This window comes from Boleophthalmus pectinirostris, unplaced genomic scaffold (assembly GCF_026225935.1).
Source record: "Boleophthalmus pectinirostris isolate CB_2022bp ecotype Guang Dong unplaced genomic scaffold, ASM2622593v1 HiC_scaffold_4, whole genome shotgun sequence".
NCBI lineage: Eukaryota > Metazoa > Chordata > Actinopteri > Gobiiformes > Gobiidae > Boleophthalmus > Boleophthalmus pectinirostris.
Window position 1 is genome coordinate 22,821,783 of NW_026571353.1, and position 16,034 is coordinate 22,837,816.

Genomic DNA, 16,034 nt, shown 5'->3' on the forward strand with positions numbered 1-16,034 from the left:
AGCCTCAGGGGAGCCCCATGGGACCCTCGTGGGACCCTCAGCTCAGGCCATAGAAGTTGTGAATGCGTGAAGATGTCTGTACTCAGTGCACAGCCTCTTTATGAGGGCTGGTGGACTGGGGTTAGAATGGTGTTTATGATTCAAACATGTGAGAAACATTCCTGTTCCTTTGTCTGTGCAGACTACAGGGTTCAACAGCCCCAATCACATATTGTTTATGTCAAGATAGGTTAGGTATGCAACCAAAGAAAGGACAGTAATTCCAATGGGTGTGTTGAAATAATTGAGGTAATGAGTCTTCCTAAACAGCTGTAGCTGTAAAGTGTCTAACAAACAGTAAACAACAATGAAGAGTCTTAGATTTGTTCTCTTGAAAACGTATGCACATAAATACTTGATGTACACCATGTTGTCAATCCATTTACTTCATAGATGATCTGGCTAAAACTCTTCTCTTCTGTTCCAGATGCCGTGATGGATTTGTAGGGAGCAGATGCCAGTTCCATGACCCCTGCACCACTGCACCGTGCCTGAACGGAGGCACCTGTCAGGCCGTCTCCAAAGGCAACACTGTAGACTTCAGCTGCACCTGCAAACTGGGCTTTTCCGAACGCAGATGCATGACTCCAATCAACAACATTTGTATTAATTCACCCTGCCACAATGGTGGCACCTGTGAGCTAGAGACTCTTCAAACTTACAAGTGCCGCTGCCCTCCCGGATGGTCAGGTAATGAAACCACTGAAATATTCAGCCATGTTATAGACCATTTGATCTGCCTCAAACAGTGAAAGCTTTAAGTCTCTATTGAAAACTCACCCTTTTACACTGATATTTGTCACAAGCTGAGCACTTTTGTTTTTGCCTCCTATTTCTTGTTTTATAACACATTGTTATTATGCTTTTTAGTAATTTTAAAGGTGTACAGCACTTTGGGCAGTGTTGACTGTATTGACTGTTTGTTAAACATGCTTTATAAATAAACCCTGACAAAGCTTAATGCATTTTTGTTCATATAGGTACATTGTGTCAACACCGAGACCCCTGCGCCTCAAACCCATGTGCCAATGGTGGCCAGTGCTCTGCTATAGAGTCCCACTACATCTGCTTATGCTCACCTTTCTTCTCTGGAATGACCTGCAAGCAAGACATTAATGAATGTGATGCTACCCCACCCCCCTGCAAGAACGGAGGCGTGTGTATAAATGAGGTTGGCGGGTACCGATGCCAGTGCCCCCTGGAGTACACCGGCAAACACTGCGAGACACGCTACTTCCCCTGCAGTCCCTCCCCGTGCCTCAATGGAGGAACCTGTGTTCAGAAGGGAGACACCAGCTACGAGTGCTCATGTGTTCCAGGTACTAACAACCATACTATAATATCATAATTACTAGCAGGATGCCCTAATTTCTCTACAATACCGTCAAAGTCCTAAAGAGAAAGTTTTTTCCATTGTTGAATTGTTTGGTAGCACTAGTTACCGGTGATTAGGTGGATATTTAAGAGAGCTTCAGCGTTTAAATGTGCAATCTGTAATTTTTCTAGAGAGCTCCATGGAGATGTTATTGTTTTACTTAAAAGGTTCCACAGTATGGTAAACTCCTCTATTTCCATGGAGACACACAAACGATGGCACCAGGCCAAGGTGACACTGCTTACAATAAGAATGCAAGTTTTCAAGGTAGTTGGTGCAATAAAAATCTGTATAATTGATTAGATGCATTGTAATGGATTAGATATGCTAACCTGTCATACAGAGCCTCTACCAGAAAGTTACATAATGCACCTTTAAAGGTTATATATTACACAAACCTTAGTCTTGTGTTTTGTTTAATTCATACAGATTAATCTTTTATTATAAGTCTGTCTACATCTCCAAAGCTCAAAATGCTCTGTTCCACCTTGTGATATTATGTAGTGTTAGCTTTCAAGTTAACAGTTACCTTTTACCTGTAGTTCAGTAGAGACTGGCAATTCCACAGCTAAAATTATCCAAATGATTCTAATGAAGGTGTATGGAGTTTAAAAACAGAGTGGAGCACTTCCTGTATTGAGACATGACATCACAAGGTGGAAGAGTGTTTTCCATTTGAGCGATGCGCATTGCCTAAATATGCATGGTTTGTGTGTTTTCATTGTGTGAATGAAACAAAACACAACTCCAGGTATGTTTTTGATGCGGAAACAACATTATAACAAGGATCAGGAAACAGTACATTTTAAGAAAATGTTCAAAGGATAAAATCAATTTGTACACAGTGCAAAAGGCAAAGTATGGATTAAAGATCCATCTATTTTTTCAAATATTATTTTCCTTATTTATTTTCTTTCACAGGAAGTGCTTTATTATATTAACATTAACAATGAAACTGATGCTTACAAAGTCAACCTTATGATATATTGTACTCCTTATTCATGTTGCAATGCCACAACTGCTCCAACAGTCCTGTGGTTATCTACTGTGTAACTGTATAGATGAGAGCTCCCACAAACCTTGGTGCAGTTGCTGTTTGCTGTTTCATAGAGCGGGTGTGGGGAGGATTAACCACACCTAACTGCCTAACACTTAATGGCGAAATCTGATTTATTACCAAAAAAAAAGTACCAATTGTTACATTTATTTATCTCTTAACAGGTTTTACCGGGAAAAACTGCAACATCAACATCGACGACTGTCCAAATCATGAGTGTCAGAATGGAGGCACCTGTGTAGATGGAGTGAACACCTATAACTGTCAGTGTAAACCAGAATTTACAGGTGAGACGTAAATTTAACTCTTCTACAAGTAAGTCTGTCATAATACTACATTTTTAAGTGTGCTTTATTGCTTCAGAAATATTTAAGATAAACTGTCATACTGAAACTATTTTATGACACAGTTACTCCAAATTGTTCTGCAAAACAAAAAATACATACCAAAAAAAAAAGTGCATATATAGTAAATATCGTGGCAGGCCTAGTACCATCTTATATAGACCCCATGCCCACCAGGTGTCCTCTGTTTCTCCAGGCCAGCTATGTAACGATGACGTTGATGAATGCCAGCTGATGCCCAACGCCTGTCAAAATGGCGGCACGTGCCACAACACCTTTGGCAGTTACCAGTGTGTGTGTGTAAACGGTTGGACTGGAGATGACTGCAGTGAGAACATAGACGACTGTGCCAGTGCAGCCTGCTTCCATGGCTCCACCTGCCATGACCGAGTGGCTTCTTTTGTCTGTGAATGCCCTCCTGGACGCACAGGTATTCTTTTCTTATTATAACCTCTGCTTTAAAGGTGCAAGATGACCCCATAGAGATGTTATTTCTTTACGTAGAATGCTCATCAGTATGACATTAGACTTCTCTGTCATTTTTTCCTTATTATGGGGTCACTGCCCTGTACATCTGACCTAGACTATTGGTGCCACCTGCTTTTCAAGGAGACTGAAAATTGTGTTTAGAGCATTTTTAAAGAGCTTATGCCATACATTTGGGCTTTTAATTATATTATAATGACCTACCCTCATCCAAGGGAGTTGTTTTTTGTTAGATTTTTTTGCACACATTTCAGTATTTCTACATAAACCTACTCAGCTTAATACAGAACTCAAAATTCCTGTATGTTTTTATAATCATTTTACCTTCATCAGATTTTCTATGATCATTGTTGAGCTGAAATTCCCTCTGTTCTTTAGTCAAGAAACTTTCAGAGAGATTCTTTTAGCCTATTACAAACTGTGTAATATTTTGGGTAATATTTGTGTGATCTTGTGTACAAGGACTGCTGTGTCAATTGGATGACGCCTGCATCAGCAACCCATGCCAGAAGGGGTCTAACTGTGACACCAACCCTGTTAGTGGGGATCACTTCTGCACTTGCCCTTTAGGCTACATTGGAGCTTCATGTGATCAAGATGTGGATGAGTGCTCATTGGGTAAACCCTGAAACTTACTTTATTTATAACTAATTAGGACTCTCATTATTTTCATTTGATAATTGAGTGATATTGCTATTTAGTGCTACCTCATGATTGCATGTAAAATTTTGTATTTATTTATTACTTGTATTATGCCTACTTTAATGATGTGCATATTTTTTCAATATTTTTTCCCCAAATGTACGTTTAAATCTTTTTACCTGAACCCCTGAGAGCCCTGCACAAGAATTCCAATCTGCATGGACTTCTGTGTGCACAAATTGCAAATAAATATATTGAATCTCGTATTTTAGAAATTGCCAAGTCAAACAATTATTTGTGTTCATAAAAAGTATATTTTTCAAATATATTTTTGTGCTTCTTTTTTTTTAAACTGAAGTATTATGTCTCTTATTGTGTCCATTGTCTTTACAGGTCCCAATCCTTGTGAACATGCAGGGAAGTGTATCAACACCAAAGGATCATTCCAGTGCAAATGTATGATTGGTTATGTGGGGCCCCGCTGTGAGCTGGACATTAATGAGTGCATGTCAAACCCCTGTAAAAATGAAGCCACTTGCCTGGATCAAATAGGAAACTTCCAGTGTATCTGCATGCCAGGTAAGACTACATGAGAAAAAAAATGTAATATGATGTTGGGTTGGAAAATGCCAGGTCACAATTTAGATTTTATTAGATTAATTACAGGTCTTACATTACACAACATTGACTTATATGAGCTTTTAGCCATGTTATAATTCTGTTACCTCATCAAAAACATACTTTCACACATGTTTGAGTAACCCTTTATTATTAATCTGTCTACATCTGTCTGTCTTTCACCTTGTGATGTCATGAAGATGTCGTTTTCAAGTTAATAGCTACCTTTTCCTGTAGTTCAGTATAGATTTGCAAGTCCGGGGCTGTAATGATTCAAATGATTCTAGTGAAGGGGTATGCAGTTTAGAAATACAGTGGAGCACTTCTTGTATTACCACATCACATCACAAGGCTAAACAAAGTGAACAAAGTGAATAAATATTCAGGGTTTGTGTGTTAAACAAAGCACATCTCCAGGTATGCTTTTGATGAGGAAACAACATTATAACAGATTAGAAGATAAGTGTAATATAGGCCTTTTAAAGATTTTAATAATGGAGCTGCAGAGAAACAGTGAATTATAATCTTCCATCCTTAATGTTCTATATGTTCTTTTCTTGTTTTTCCTTTCTAATTGGCCAGGTTACGAAGGGAAGTTCTGTGAAATTGATACTGATGAGTGCGCCAGCAGTCCATGCCTGAACAATGGCAAATGTATCGACAAGATCAACAATTTTCTTTGCCAGTGCCCCACAGGTGAGGCTTTCGTGGTGCTGCTGATGGAGAGAGGGATGAGATGAGAAGGCAGGGAGGAAGACAAAGGTCCAGGGGGCACCAGGGTCGATCTTTTCCTCCGTCTTCCTGCCTTATACTTTCTCCCGCTCAAGCACAAACACACACAAACGCACACAAATACACACACATGCGCATACACACAAACAGCCCTTTAGACGGGCACTAATCCCAGCCTTGAGGCAGGCTTACACAGGCCTGGAGAGCCCAGAATGAACACAGCAGTCGAGGTGGGGAAAATCTATAGGGAAAGGATGTAGAAGTTTGAACTTTTATAACAAGTTTGTATTTCTTAAAATCATTTCTCCTAGTGATGATGAATGAGGAGAGCAATGATTAGATATATACTATGTAAAAGCATATTTTTGCTACAAAGCTGTAACTGCAAATACGTTTGACTTAAATTGAACCAAAATGGATGATTTAAACATGTTTAGTTTGAGAATTATTAAATGTGATGTATTTTAACAATTTGTTGTGTGGAAGAAATTGGTCAAGTCCCCAATTCTCAAAAATGTGTTTTTGGATTATGATACTTTGAGCTAAATTACTGAAGTGGAAGTGATTTTTGCTTTCTTCCTTTTTGGTAAAATAGTGAGGCTTTGAATCGGGTGGATCAAAGGCATGCTTGGGTGGAGAAAGGCAAAATTCCTCCTGTTGAGAGAGGCAGTGAAAACAGAAGAAAGAGAAGAACTGTCCATGTGGAAGACGAAGAGGGAGGGAGTACAGCAATGAACACAAAAGTTTAAAAACCAAGCGGAGTTTGAGAGAAGGAAACCTCGAGAGTTCGGGGCAGATGCACACACTGTTATCCAAATGCACACAGGGAGGGCCATGAGGGAGGAGGGTATTACTGACCTGCTTCAGATGTAAATGTCTCTCTTGCTTGCTAGGCCTCGAGAAAGGGTCCCCTCTTTTGATTTCTGAACATGGAATAGCCATGGAAACCCTGCTGAGAGCCATTGAAATGTCTAATTCCAGGAGTCTAGGGATTAATCCTCTTTTGGCTAATATACTTAATGTGTAACTCTGTAGTGTAGCCCAGCATTTCTGCATTATCTTTGCCTTTGATTAATAGAAAAATGATTTATCATTCTATGTTGATGTTGTGTGTCTTTTTTAAGCTCTTAATGTCAGTCAAACGTCAAAACAATTAAGGTATCAAACTTTGTATGTAATCAAAGTAAAACAATGATTACATATTAAAAAAATACCAGAAAAATCCACATATATGGTATATTACTGGTAATTACTGTTTTTTGTTGCTACATTGTCAGTGCATGTCTTTTACTTGGAGTCACAAACGTGCGATCATTTTAATAAGTGTCTACTGGGAAGCATATATATAAACACTGGCTACACAAAAACTTCCTCTCTGGATTAGCTACATCTGAGACTGTGTTTTTGGTTAGGATTATACCTCTGTGTTCCTGAAAACTGGTGGGGAGGGGGAATGGAAATGCTATCTCTTCATCAGGCCACATTCTTATAGTTCTGTACGATCAAATGCCAATAGAACAAGGAAAAAAGTACCAGAAAATAACTTGTGGAAAAGAGAAAGTCTGTTGGTTGATTGTGAATGCCAAGGGAATTGAATAGTGGGGTTCAGAGGTCAAGCTGGCTCTTTTTAGTGCCTTGAGGGGGGAGAGGGGGGAGTGAAAAAGGGATGAACACAAGACATGAGAAAATGCATTGTGATGGAAAAGTTTTTGTGGGACAAAAGGAGGCAACAGGCTCAGTTTAGCGTTGCACAGAGGGGACAGGCCTGCTTTTGTCCCCCTACCTCATGGTCAGGAGGCCTCACAGTTTTTATTCGCCCTTATTTTTCTCTGCCTTCCCTCCCCCTTTTTCAACGAACATGGTCCCCTACTTTCCCATCAGATTGTGAAAAGGAGTGAAAGGAAAGATGGAGAGCTTGCAGTCTTGTGCAGTTGTTAATTAACATGCAGTTTTCTAATTCGTTGAGGACCCTTATAGCATGGGCCCAGGATTATGAGTGGGACTTAATCCAAGTAGTGAGAACACTGTAGCAATGTCTGCACACAGTGACATTCAACAAAACCTATTTGTTGTTTTCAGGCTTCACCGGAACCCACTGCCAGAGAGACATCGATGAGTGTGCCAGTACGCCTTGCAAAAATGGTGCCAAGTGCACAGATGGGCCCAACAAGTACACATGTGAATGCACGGAAGGTAGAGTAAACAGCTTTAATATACTTTAACAAAATATTTTTTACATTTGTTTGATTGTAGTTCATATTGTCTTCATTTTCCCCAGGATACTCAGGAATACATTGTGAGACGGACATCAATGAGTGTTACTCAAGCCCTTGTCACTATGGGACTTGCATTGACGGCTTGGCCTCCTTCAGTTGCCTTTGTAAACCTGGCTATACAGGACGTCTATGTGAAACTAACATCAATGAGTGTTTAAGCCAACCCTGCCGGAATGGAGGCATTTGCCAGGACAGAGAAAACTCTTACATCTGCAACTGTCCCAAAGGCACTACTGGTATGTAGAAAGGTGCTAGTTATTATTATGTTTTAATTCAAAGACTTCAAATTATTAAAATTTGTGTTGTCTTTTAGGAATCAATTGTGAAATCAACATTGATGATTGCAAAAGCAATCCATGTGACTATGGAACCTGCCTGGACAAAATCAATGGCTATGAATGTGCTTGTGAGCCTGGTTACACTGGTAAGAAATATAATAAATGCTAAAAGTTTTATGGTTTAAAGAAAAAGTGTGTTGCTGGTGTTTATTGTGACAGATGGCGAGCGAGTGTGCACACTCCTCTGAGGCTCGACCGGTGTCACTTTCCAGCTCCACCCTGTCCCCAGCCAACTGCTGTTAGGCCGTCCCACAAAGAGAGACGGGATACCCACTCTTTGGCGCATACGGCCATTAGGGATTTAGTTGTAGAAAAGATTCATTGAAAGATTCCTGAAAGTTGAGCTTTTAAAAGCTTGGAAGCAGGTTCCTACTTTAAAGTTAAAAGGGCATTTGTTATGTATACATGGTTTCCTCAATGTTTCAAAAAGCCAAAATAGAGTTATTGTTTTCTGTATACAACTATATCATAGTATTAGCGCATATTTAGCGTTGTGCATCTTATTCAGTGCATAAAATTGTATTCCAAATCTGTTGTCTTACAGGCACAATGTGTAACATTAACATAGATGAGTGTGCCATCAACCCTTGCCACAATGGCGGCACTTGCATTGATGGTATCAATGGCTTCACCTGTGTGTGTCCTGAGGGGTACCATGACACTACCTGCTTCTCCCAAGTCAACGAGTGCCTCAGTAGTCCTTGTATTCATGGTCACTGTGAAGATAAAATCAATGGATACAATTGTGTTTGTGACTCTGGTTGGATTGGCAAAAACTGTGACATAAACAATAATGAGTGTGAATCTAACCCATGCATGAATGGAGGCACATGTAAGGACATGATCAGTGGATACATCTGCAGCTGTCGGGTGGGCTTCACAGGTCAGTTTGTGTGACTTTGTTATTGAGGTGTATACTCACCTACTACTAAATTAACTACTGAAATGTTAATCATTTTTACCATCTTGAATCACAGGACCAAACTGCAAGACTAATATCAACGAATGTGCCTCCAACCCTTGTCTCAACCAAGGGACCTGCATTGATGATGTTGCTGGATATAAATGCGTCTGTTCCTTACCTTACACTGGTATGAAAAAACTAAAAAAACATTTAATAATATATTGTTTTTAGATGGGAATGCATTAAATAACAAATAATAATAATACAACTTCATCTGGACACTCACACTGGACACAGTGATAAGCTAAACAGTTAAAAAAAAAAAAATCTCACATTTGTATTTGTTCAGGAGGAGACAAAAAAGTATATGCCAAATTGAAGACATGTTGTTTTATCATCTTTTTGGAAACATCTTCCTTTAGGGCATTGCTTGTGCTAGTGTGGGAGCGAGTTTCTTGTCACATTTCCTGTATGCCTGCTTCCTGTCTCACAGACCAGCAAATAGCTACACAATGGCCGGAAGCTGGAGCTTACTTCCTGTATGAGCTATGTGTTGTGGAAACAGATAGGGAAATATCTCTACAGCCCTCTAACAGGGACTGGGCCTGGCAAACCAACTGATAGCATTGATTGAAAGATGATTCTTTGTCCGTTTTGATTGGATAATCTCCAAGTTCATGAACTACAAGATATTACTGAGGAAGATTATAATTTCCATCAGTGGTTGACTTTGTATATGTACTTTACAGGAGAGAACTGTGAAACATTAATGGCACCATGTAGTTCCAAACCCTGTCGTCATGGCGGCGTGTGTCAGGAATCAGAGGACTATCAGAGCTTCTCCTGCGTTTGTCCTGAAGGATGGCAAGGTAGTATACATAAACAGTTATGGAACCTTTATTTATTGCACTGTTGTAACTCAGAGTACAACAGCAAGAATATAAAAGATACGCCATCAAAAATAAAATAAAAAAATCTTAACTACTTAACTAGAAAATTAGACTATACTTTGAAAAGAGTTGATACCAAAAGCTATAAATACAATACAACACAACACTGCAAGTAGAGTAAAACTATAAGGCTACAAAACTATTATTAAGTGGCTTTTAGGCCTGTCACAATAACAAATTTGGAAGATTTTGTTGAAGAAATTATTTGCGATAAACAATGATATTAAAACTAAAGTCTGTTTCTGACACAATAACCCTAAATTAGAATTGTCTCCCTTAACCAATTTTAAATGTACAAAATGGTTACAAAACATGAACAGGATTATGAAACAGTTTAGTGCTAGTGCTATAATGAGTTAAGTTAAGAATCTCATTGTAGAACAGAAAAATAACAAAAAGTTCCCTAATAGTACAAAGAAAAAGGACCCACGATAAATATTGACTCCCAAAAATTATTGTTCCATCTGTCATACATTAAATGATAAGCCAGTATATTAATTATTGTTGACAGTTCTAGTGGATATGCCTATGGCTATGTTTAGTACAGGATATGGTTTTAGGGTGAAAAAATCAGGTGTATTTCTTTATAATAAATAACCGTATCTTTTAAAGGTCAAACCTGTGATGTGGATATCAAAGAATGTGTAAAGAATCCTTGTCGCAATGGAGCCACTTGTCAGAACACTTTAGGCAGTTATCGATGTAACTGCAAACCAGGTTTCAGTGGACGAAACTGTGAAACGGACATTGATGATTGCAAACCAAGTATGACTATACCACAAACTGTCTAGTCTCACTGAATATTCTACAAAGCATGCTACTATCTATAACAACCATTTCTTACAGATCCTTGTAGCAATGGTGGAGTCTGTAAGGACGAGGTGAATGGCTTTTTGTGCACCTGCCAGCCTGGTTTTCGGGGGACCAAATGTGAGGAGGACATAAATGAGTGCGAGAGTAACCCATGTAAAAATGGAGCAAACTGCACCGACTGCGTGAACAGTTACACCTGCACATGTCCGTCTGGCTTCAGTGGAATTCATTGTGAAATCAACACTCCAGACTGTACAGAGAGGTATGAGACCATAGTTATCAGGCGTCTTGGTGTTCAAAGTATTCTGGCTCACTGCTGCCCTCTATAGTAGATCAGTAAAGTATGCTTGCAACACTTAACATGTAACACTATCCTTAAAATGAATGACCACAAATTTTAACTTTAATTTTAATTTTAATTTTAATTTTTTGTTACATTGCATAATAAATATATTGCAGAGAACAGATTACAAGCTAAATTAATTGTCCTGTGCTCAATATGGTTACTCTTATTTTGTACTTAGTTACTCATTTACTAAACTACTTAATGTATAGTGTGTATAGTTTATGCACATGTACATGCGATTTTAGTATCATACTTATTTATTTATACTGTTTTGCAATGATAATTCAGACTGCGGTTGAAATATTTTTTGAGTAATTTGAAACGTGTATATCTATTCTAAACATTTATCTTGTCTTTGTGTGCTTGCAGCTCCTGTTTGAATGGTGGGACATGTGTAGATGGTATTAACGCCTTTACATGTGTCTGCCCCCCGGGTTTCACTGGTAACTACTGCCAGCATGATATCAATGAGTGTGACTCTAAGCCTTGCATGAATGGAGGCACATGTCATGACAGCTATGGCACCTACAAGTGTACCTGTCCACATGGATACACTGGACTTAACTGTCAGGTAAGCAGCTGAATATAATTATAGTATTTCATTGTTTCATTCATACATTCAATTTATTCAACAAAATTCTTGATTTAACCAACAGAAAATCAAACAGAGAGAAATAGTTTTGGTCAGTAAAGACAAGCAGATACTTTCATTTTTATTTCACATATTTTCCTTTTCTTTGTCTCTAGGATTTGGTCCGCTGGTGTGAATTTTCACCCTGTAAAAATGGAGGGACTTGTTGGCACAGGGGCACCACATACAGCTGCCAATGTGCAACAGGCTGGAGTGGGCAGTACTGTGATGTCCCAAGTGTTTCGTGTGAAGTAGCAGCTCAACAAAGAGGTACAGAATCTTAAGAGTACTTAGAGTATACATTAAATATATACTTATTACTATTACTATTTATTAATATTACTATTTATTTTTGTATTAATTCATTTGCTATCTTTATTATTGTGCATTTGTCAGGGGTGGATGTTTCTCAGTTGTGTCGCAACTCTGGCCAGTGTCTGGATGCAGGAAATGTCCATTATTGTCACTGTCAGTTGGGATACACTGGGAGTTACTGTGAGGAGCAGGTGGATGAATGTAACCCGAACCCCTGTCAGAATGGAGCCACCTGCACTGACTTTTTGGGTGGATACTCATGCAAGGTAAAGATGTCATTTGTGTTGTTCTTAAATGTCCCATACTATGTGATAAGCCATATTATAATGTTGTTACCACCTCTAAAACATACCTCAAGCTGTGTTTAGTTTCATTCACGCATGCTTAATTAGTCTGTTTAGATCTCCAAAGATCAAAATGCTCTGTTCCATCTTGTAATGTCATGAAACACTAGTTTTTAAGTTAGCATCTACTCTTCAACTTGTGTTCAGTAGAAATGGGAAATTCCAGGGCTAAAATTATCCAAATGATTCTAGTGAAGATGTATGGAGTTTAAATACATCCTGTATTAGTGTGTGAGTGTTTTCTACTCGAGAGAAGAACTCTCTAAATAAAATGCCTAAATATGCATATAGGTTTGTGTGTTAAACATGTATATATGAAACAAAACACAACTCCAGATATGTTTTTGATGAGGGAACCACATTTAACATAGATCAAAAAATAGTGTAATATATGTCCTTTAATGAGAGTAAATCAGAAATGGAAATGTTGAACTTTATAGAATATCCTACACTCACACAGTTCAATTATTCAGATAGTATTTTTTTATGTCAAAAAATATAATAATATTGAATAACTCCCAATTTTAAAACTTGTTTTTATTTTTATTTGTTTTATTTTGTGGGGCACCCAATGTTATTTTTGTACATTTTACCCCCATTGGGTAAAGGAAAATCAGATGCACCTAATTTAGCAGTAAAACAGTTAACAGTTGCAAGAGGCCTAACTCAAATAGAGAGCAAATAACTTTGTTCTAGTAATCTTCCCTGCAATCAAATATCTGCTGGCCTGGGCAGGATGGGGTCCAGAAAATAGCCAAGTAAACAAAAACATTTTTGTTTCATGTCTGACATTGATTGCATTCTCCCTTCTCTTCTTCCTCTGTCTTGTTTTTTGTCTTCTCTCTCTCAGTGCATGCCAGGCTTTGTGGGGACCAACTGTTCTGATGAGATCAATGAATGCTTCTCCCAGCCATGCCAGAACGGGGGCACCTGCATTGACCTGATCAATACCTACAAATGCTCCTGTCCCCGGGGAACCCAAGGTCAGTAGACCCCCCACGCATCCACCCGGACCCCTCTCCTCTGCGCACTTCCCCTCAAGCCTCCACGCTTCATTAATTAGGGCTTAACAGCACCCAGGGCAAGCCTGAAAACTCTTCCTCCCTTCTTACCTCTGTCTTGTCAAATAAGCATTGATTTTTCTATCTTTGACAAGAAGAAAGTGTGCGGTGTAGGTCAACTACAAATAGGAAATAGTTCACTATAAAGCTTTCATATAATATTTGTATTGTTAATTTATTTTTTGTTCACTTTAACACTTTTCTCTAAAAAAGTAGAACTACAACTAGAGCTACCCATACAACATGCAATGAACAGTGAAAATTGCTATAAAGTGAAATAACTAGTTTTTTTTCTAACAAATTGACACTTTTTTTTTTTTGCATTGTTTTCAGGTGTTCATTGTGAGATCAACATTGATGACTGTAACCCATTTATTGACATTGTAACCAAAGAGCCTAAGTGTTTTAACAAAGGCAAATGTGTGGATCGAGTTGGGGGGTACCACTGCGTATGCCCTTCTGGATACGTGGGGGAGCGCTGTGAAGGAGACGTGAACGAGTGTCTGTCTAACCCATGTGACCCACGAGGCACACACAGCTGTATCCAACTGACCAACAACTACCGCTGTGAGTGTCGCACCGGATACACAGGTAAAAGATCTGCCTTTATAAATCATAACAAACATTTCCTTGTACTGTCATCATTTTAAATTGTTACTATAATTTAACAGTTTTAAACATATCCAAATTGTACATTTGAACTTTCCTTAGGTCGACATTGTGACGTAATATTTGATGGCTGTAAAGGGAAACCTTGTCGCAATGGGGGTACCTGTGCTGTTGCTAGTAATACACCATATGGATTTATCTGCAAATGCCCTCCTGTGAGTCTGCATAAATAAGTTTACTAATATTAGCCGCCACTAAAAACTGACCTCTAAAACACACTCAAAGTCTAACTTTAATGTCTTTTAATGTTTCTCCAGGGATTTTCAGGTTCTACGTGTGAATATGATGCTCAGGCCTGTGGCACGCTTCATTGCCACAATGGAGGCACTTGTATCTCAGGCCACAAAAGTCCAAAATGTCTGTGCACTCCGTCTTTCACTGGGCCTGAATGCAAATTTCCTGCTAACAGCCCCTGCACTTCAAACCCATGCTACAATGGTGGTACATGTGAGAACACTTCTGAGGCTCCATTCTACCACTGTGTCTGCCCCACTAACTTTGTTGGTCAGCGCTGTCACATTTTGGACCATGGTTTGCAAGAAGTGTGTGGGATACCTGAGTGTGAAGACCTAAAACACAATAAGATTTGTGATGTGGTGTGTAACAACCATGCGTGTGGATGGGACAATGGAGACTGCTCTCTTAACTTTGACGACCCCTGGAAAAACTGCTCTGCCTCCCTTCAGTGCTGGCGCTACTTTAATAATGGCAAATGTGATGCACAATGTGACAACGCTGGATGTCTGTATGATGGCTTTGACTGTCAGAACCTAGAGGGCCAGTGCAAGTAAGTGCTCTCAAATATGTGTAAAAAAAAAAAAAAAAGTGTAAAAATGATCAGATATGTAATCCTTTGAATTGTATCCCACAGCCCCCTATATGACCAATACTGCAGAGACCATTATGCTGATGGCCATTGCGATCAAGGCTGCAATAATGCTGAGTGTGGATGGGACGGTCTGGACTGTGCTCATATGCCCGAGAAGCTTGCTGTGGGGCAGTTGGTACTAGTTGTTCACATTGTGCCTGAGCAGCTTCTTAACAATTCCTTCGGCTTTCTGCGCGAGCTGAGCCTGGTGCTTCGTACTAATGTTTTAATCAGAAGAGACTCAAAGGGACAGATGATGGTGTACCCCTACTATGGTAATCAACATGAGCTGAAGAAGTACAATGTTAAGCGCTCAGTAGATGCATGGTCAGATGTTCCTGCTAAAGTGCTAAACATTGTGAAGAGGAGTCTGTTTGATTCACCAAAAGAACATGCACTGGCCAAACGGGAATTGGATCCTTTGCAAATTAAAGGGTAAGTATATTAATTAAGTGTAATGTATTTTAGTAGTATTTTAGTATAACAGTTTGCGTCTTTAGTATATTTTAAATAATCTAATCTAAATCAAAATAATAATTATTCTTTCCACTTTAGTTCCATTGTTCATCTAGAGGTGGATAATCGTCAGTGCTTCCAGCAATCCACAGAGTGCTTTCAGAGCACCAATGAGGCTGCAGCTTTCCTGGGAGCATTGAAATCCAGTGACAAACTGGATGTCCCCTATACCATCGAAGCTGTTTACAGTAAGTACAGATTCTGATCTCATTTACACATCCTCTTGGTTACTGAGGCAGTCCACTTCTGTATTTTTTGTTAACATGAGAAACAATTTGAAAACTAATTGAATGGTTTTCAGAGGAATCATTATGTTACCATAAAGTCCTCAACATGTCTTTTTTACAGACGCTCTGTTAAACATAATGCCCTTACCTTTACGCTCTTTGATTGTGTAGTTATTATGCAGCACTGAACAAATGCAATTGTAAATCTCTGGCCTAAACAATCAATCCCTCAGTGTGTAAATCCACTGGCTTCAGGCTCCAAAACGGTTAATTGCTTCAAATCAACTGCTCCAGCCCCCTTCTCACACAGCATAACTGTCTCTTTTTTATCAGACATGTCTGAGACGTATACATCTAGACACACGCGTGTGCACAAGCCTCATTCACAGTGCAAGGGGCTGCTGCAACCTTCACCTCGCCGAATGTAATACCAGGACTTAATGCATCTCTAAGGGTTTAGGTTGGGGGAGTTTATCATTTCAA

General features: G+C 39.1%; 1 protein-coding gene across 1 annotated transcript in view; it reads left to right on the top strand.

Annotated features, from left to right (window-relative positions):
* LOC110153962 (neurogenic locus notch homolog protein 1-like) overlaps positions 1–16,034 on the top strand; it is a 32,288-nt gene that overhangs the window by 10,559 nt on the left and 5,695 nt on the right. Inside the window, exons 3-26 of the mRNA XM_020917894.2 lie at positions 467–729; positions 1,020–1,358; positions 2,636–2,758; positions 3,012–3,245; positions 3,764–3,919; positions 4,337–4,522; positions 5,144–5,257; positions 7,373–7,486; positions 7,572–7,805; positions 7,883–7,993; positions 8,452–8,790; positions 8,885–8,998; positions 9,561–9,680; positions 10,374–10,526; positions 10,608–10,836; positions 11,290–11,491; positions 11,668–11,821; positions 11,948–12,132; positions 13,061–13,193; positions 13,605–13,862; positions 13,983–14,095; positions 14,198–14,727; positions 14,812–15,243; positions 15,364–15,512. Coding sequence (XP_020773553.2) covers positions 467–729; positions 1,020–1,358; positions 2,636–2,758; positions 3,012–3,245; positions 3,764–3,919; positions 4,337–4,522; positions 5,144–5,257; positions 7,373–7,486; positions 7,572–7,805; positions 7,883–7,993; positions 8,452–8,790; positions 8,885–8,998; positions 9,561–9,680; positions 10,374–10,526; positions 10,608–10,836; positions 11,290–11,491; positions 11,668–11,821; positions 11,948–12,132; positions 13,061–13,193; positions 13,605–13,862; positions 13,983–14,095; positions 14,198–14,727; positions 14,812–15,243; positions 15,364–15,512 — 4,985 coding nt within the window. The remainder of the gene's footprint in view (positions 1–466; positions 730–1,019; positions 1,359–2,635; positions 2,759–3,011; positions 3,246–3,763; positions 3,920–4,336; positions 4,523–5,143; positions 5,258–7,372; positions 7,487–7,571; positions 7,806–7,882; positions 7,994–8,451; positions 8,791–8,884; positions 8,999–9,560; positions 9,681–10,373; positions 10,527–10,607; positions 10,837–11,289; positions 11,492–11,667; positions 11,822–11,947; positions 12,133–13,060; positions 13,194–13,604; positions 13,863–13,982; positions 14,096–14,197; positions 14,728–14,811; positions 15,244–15,363; positions 15,513–16,034) is intronic.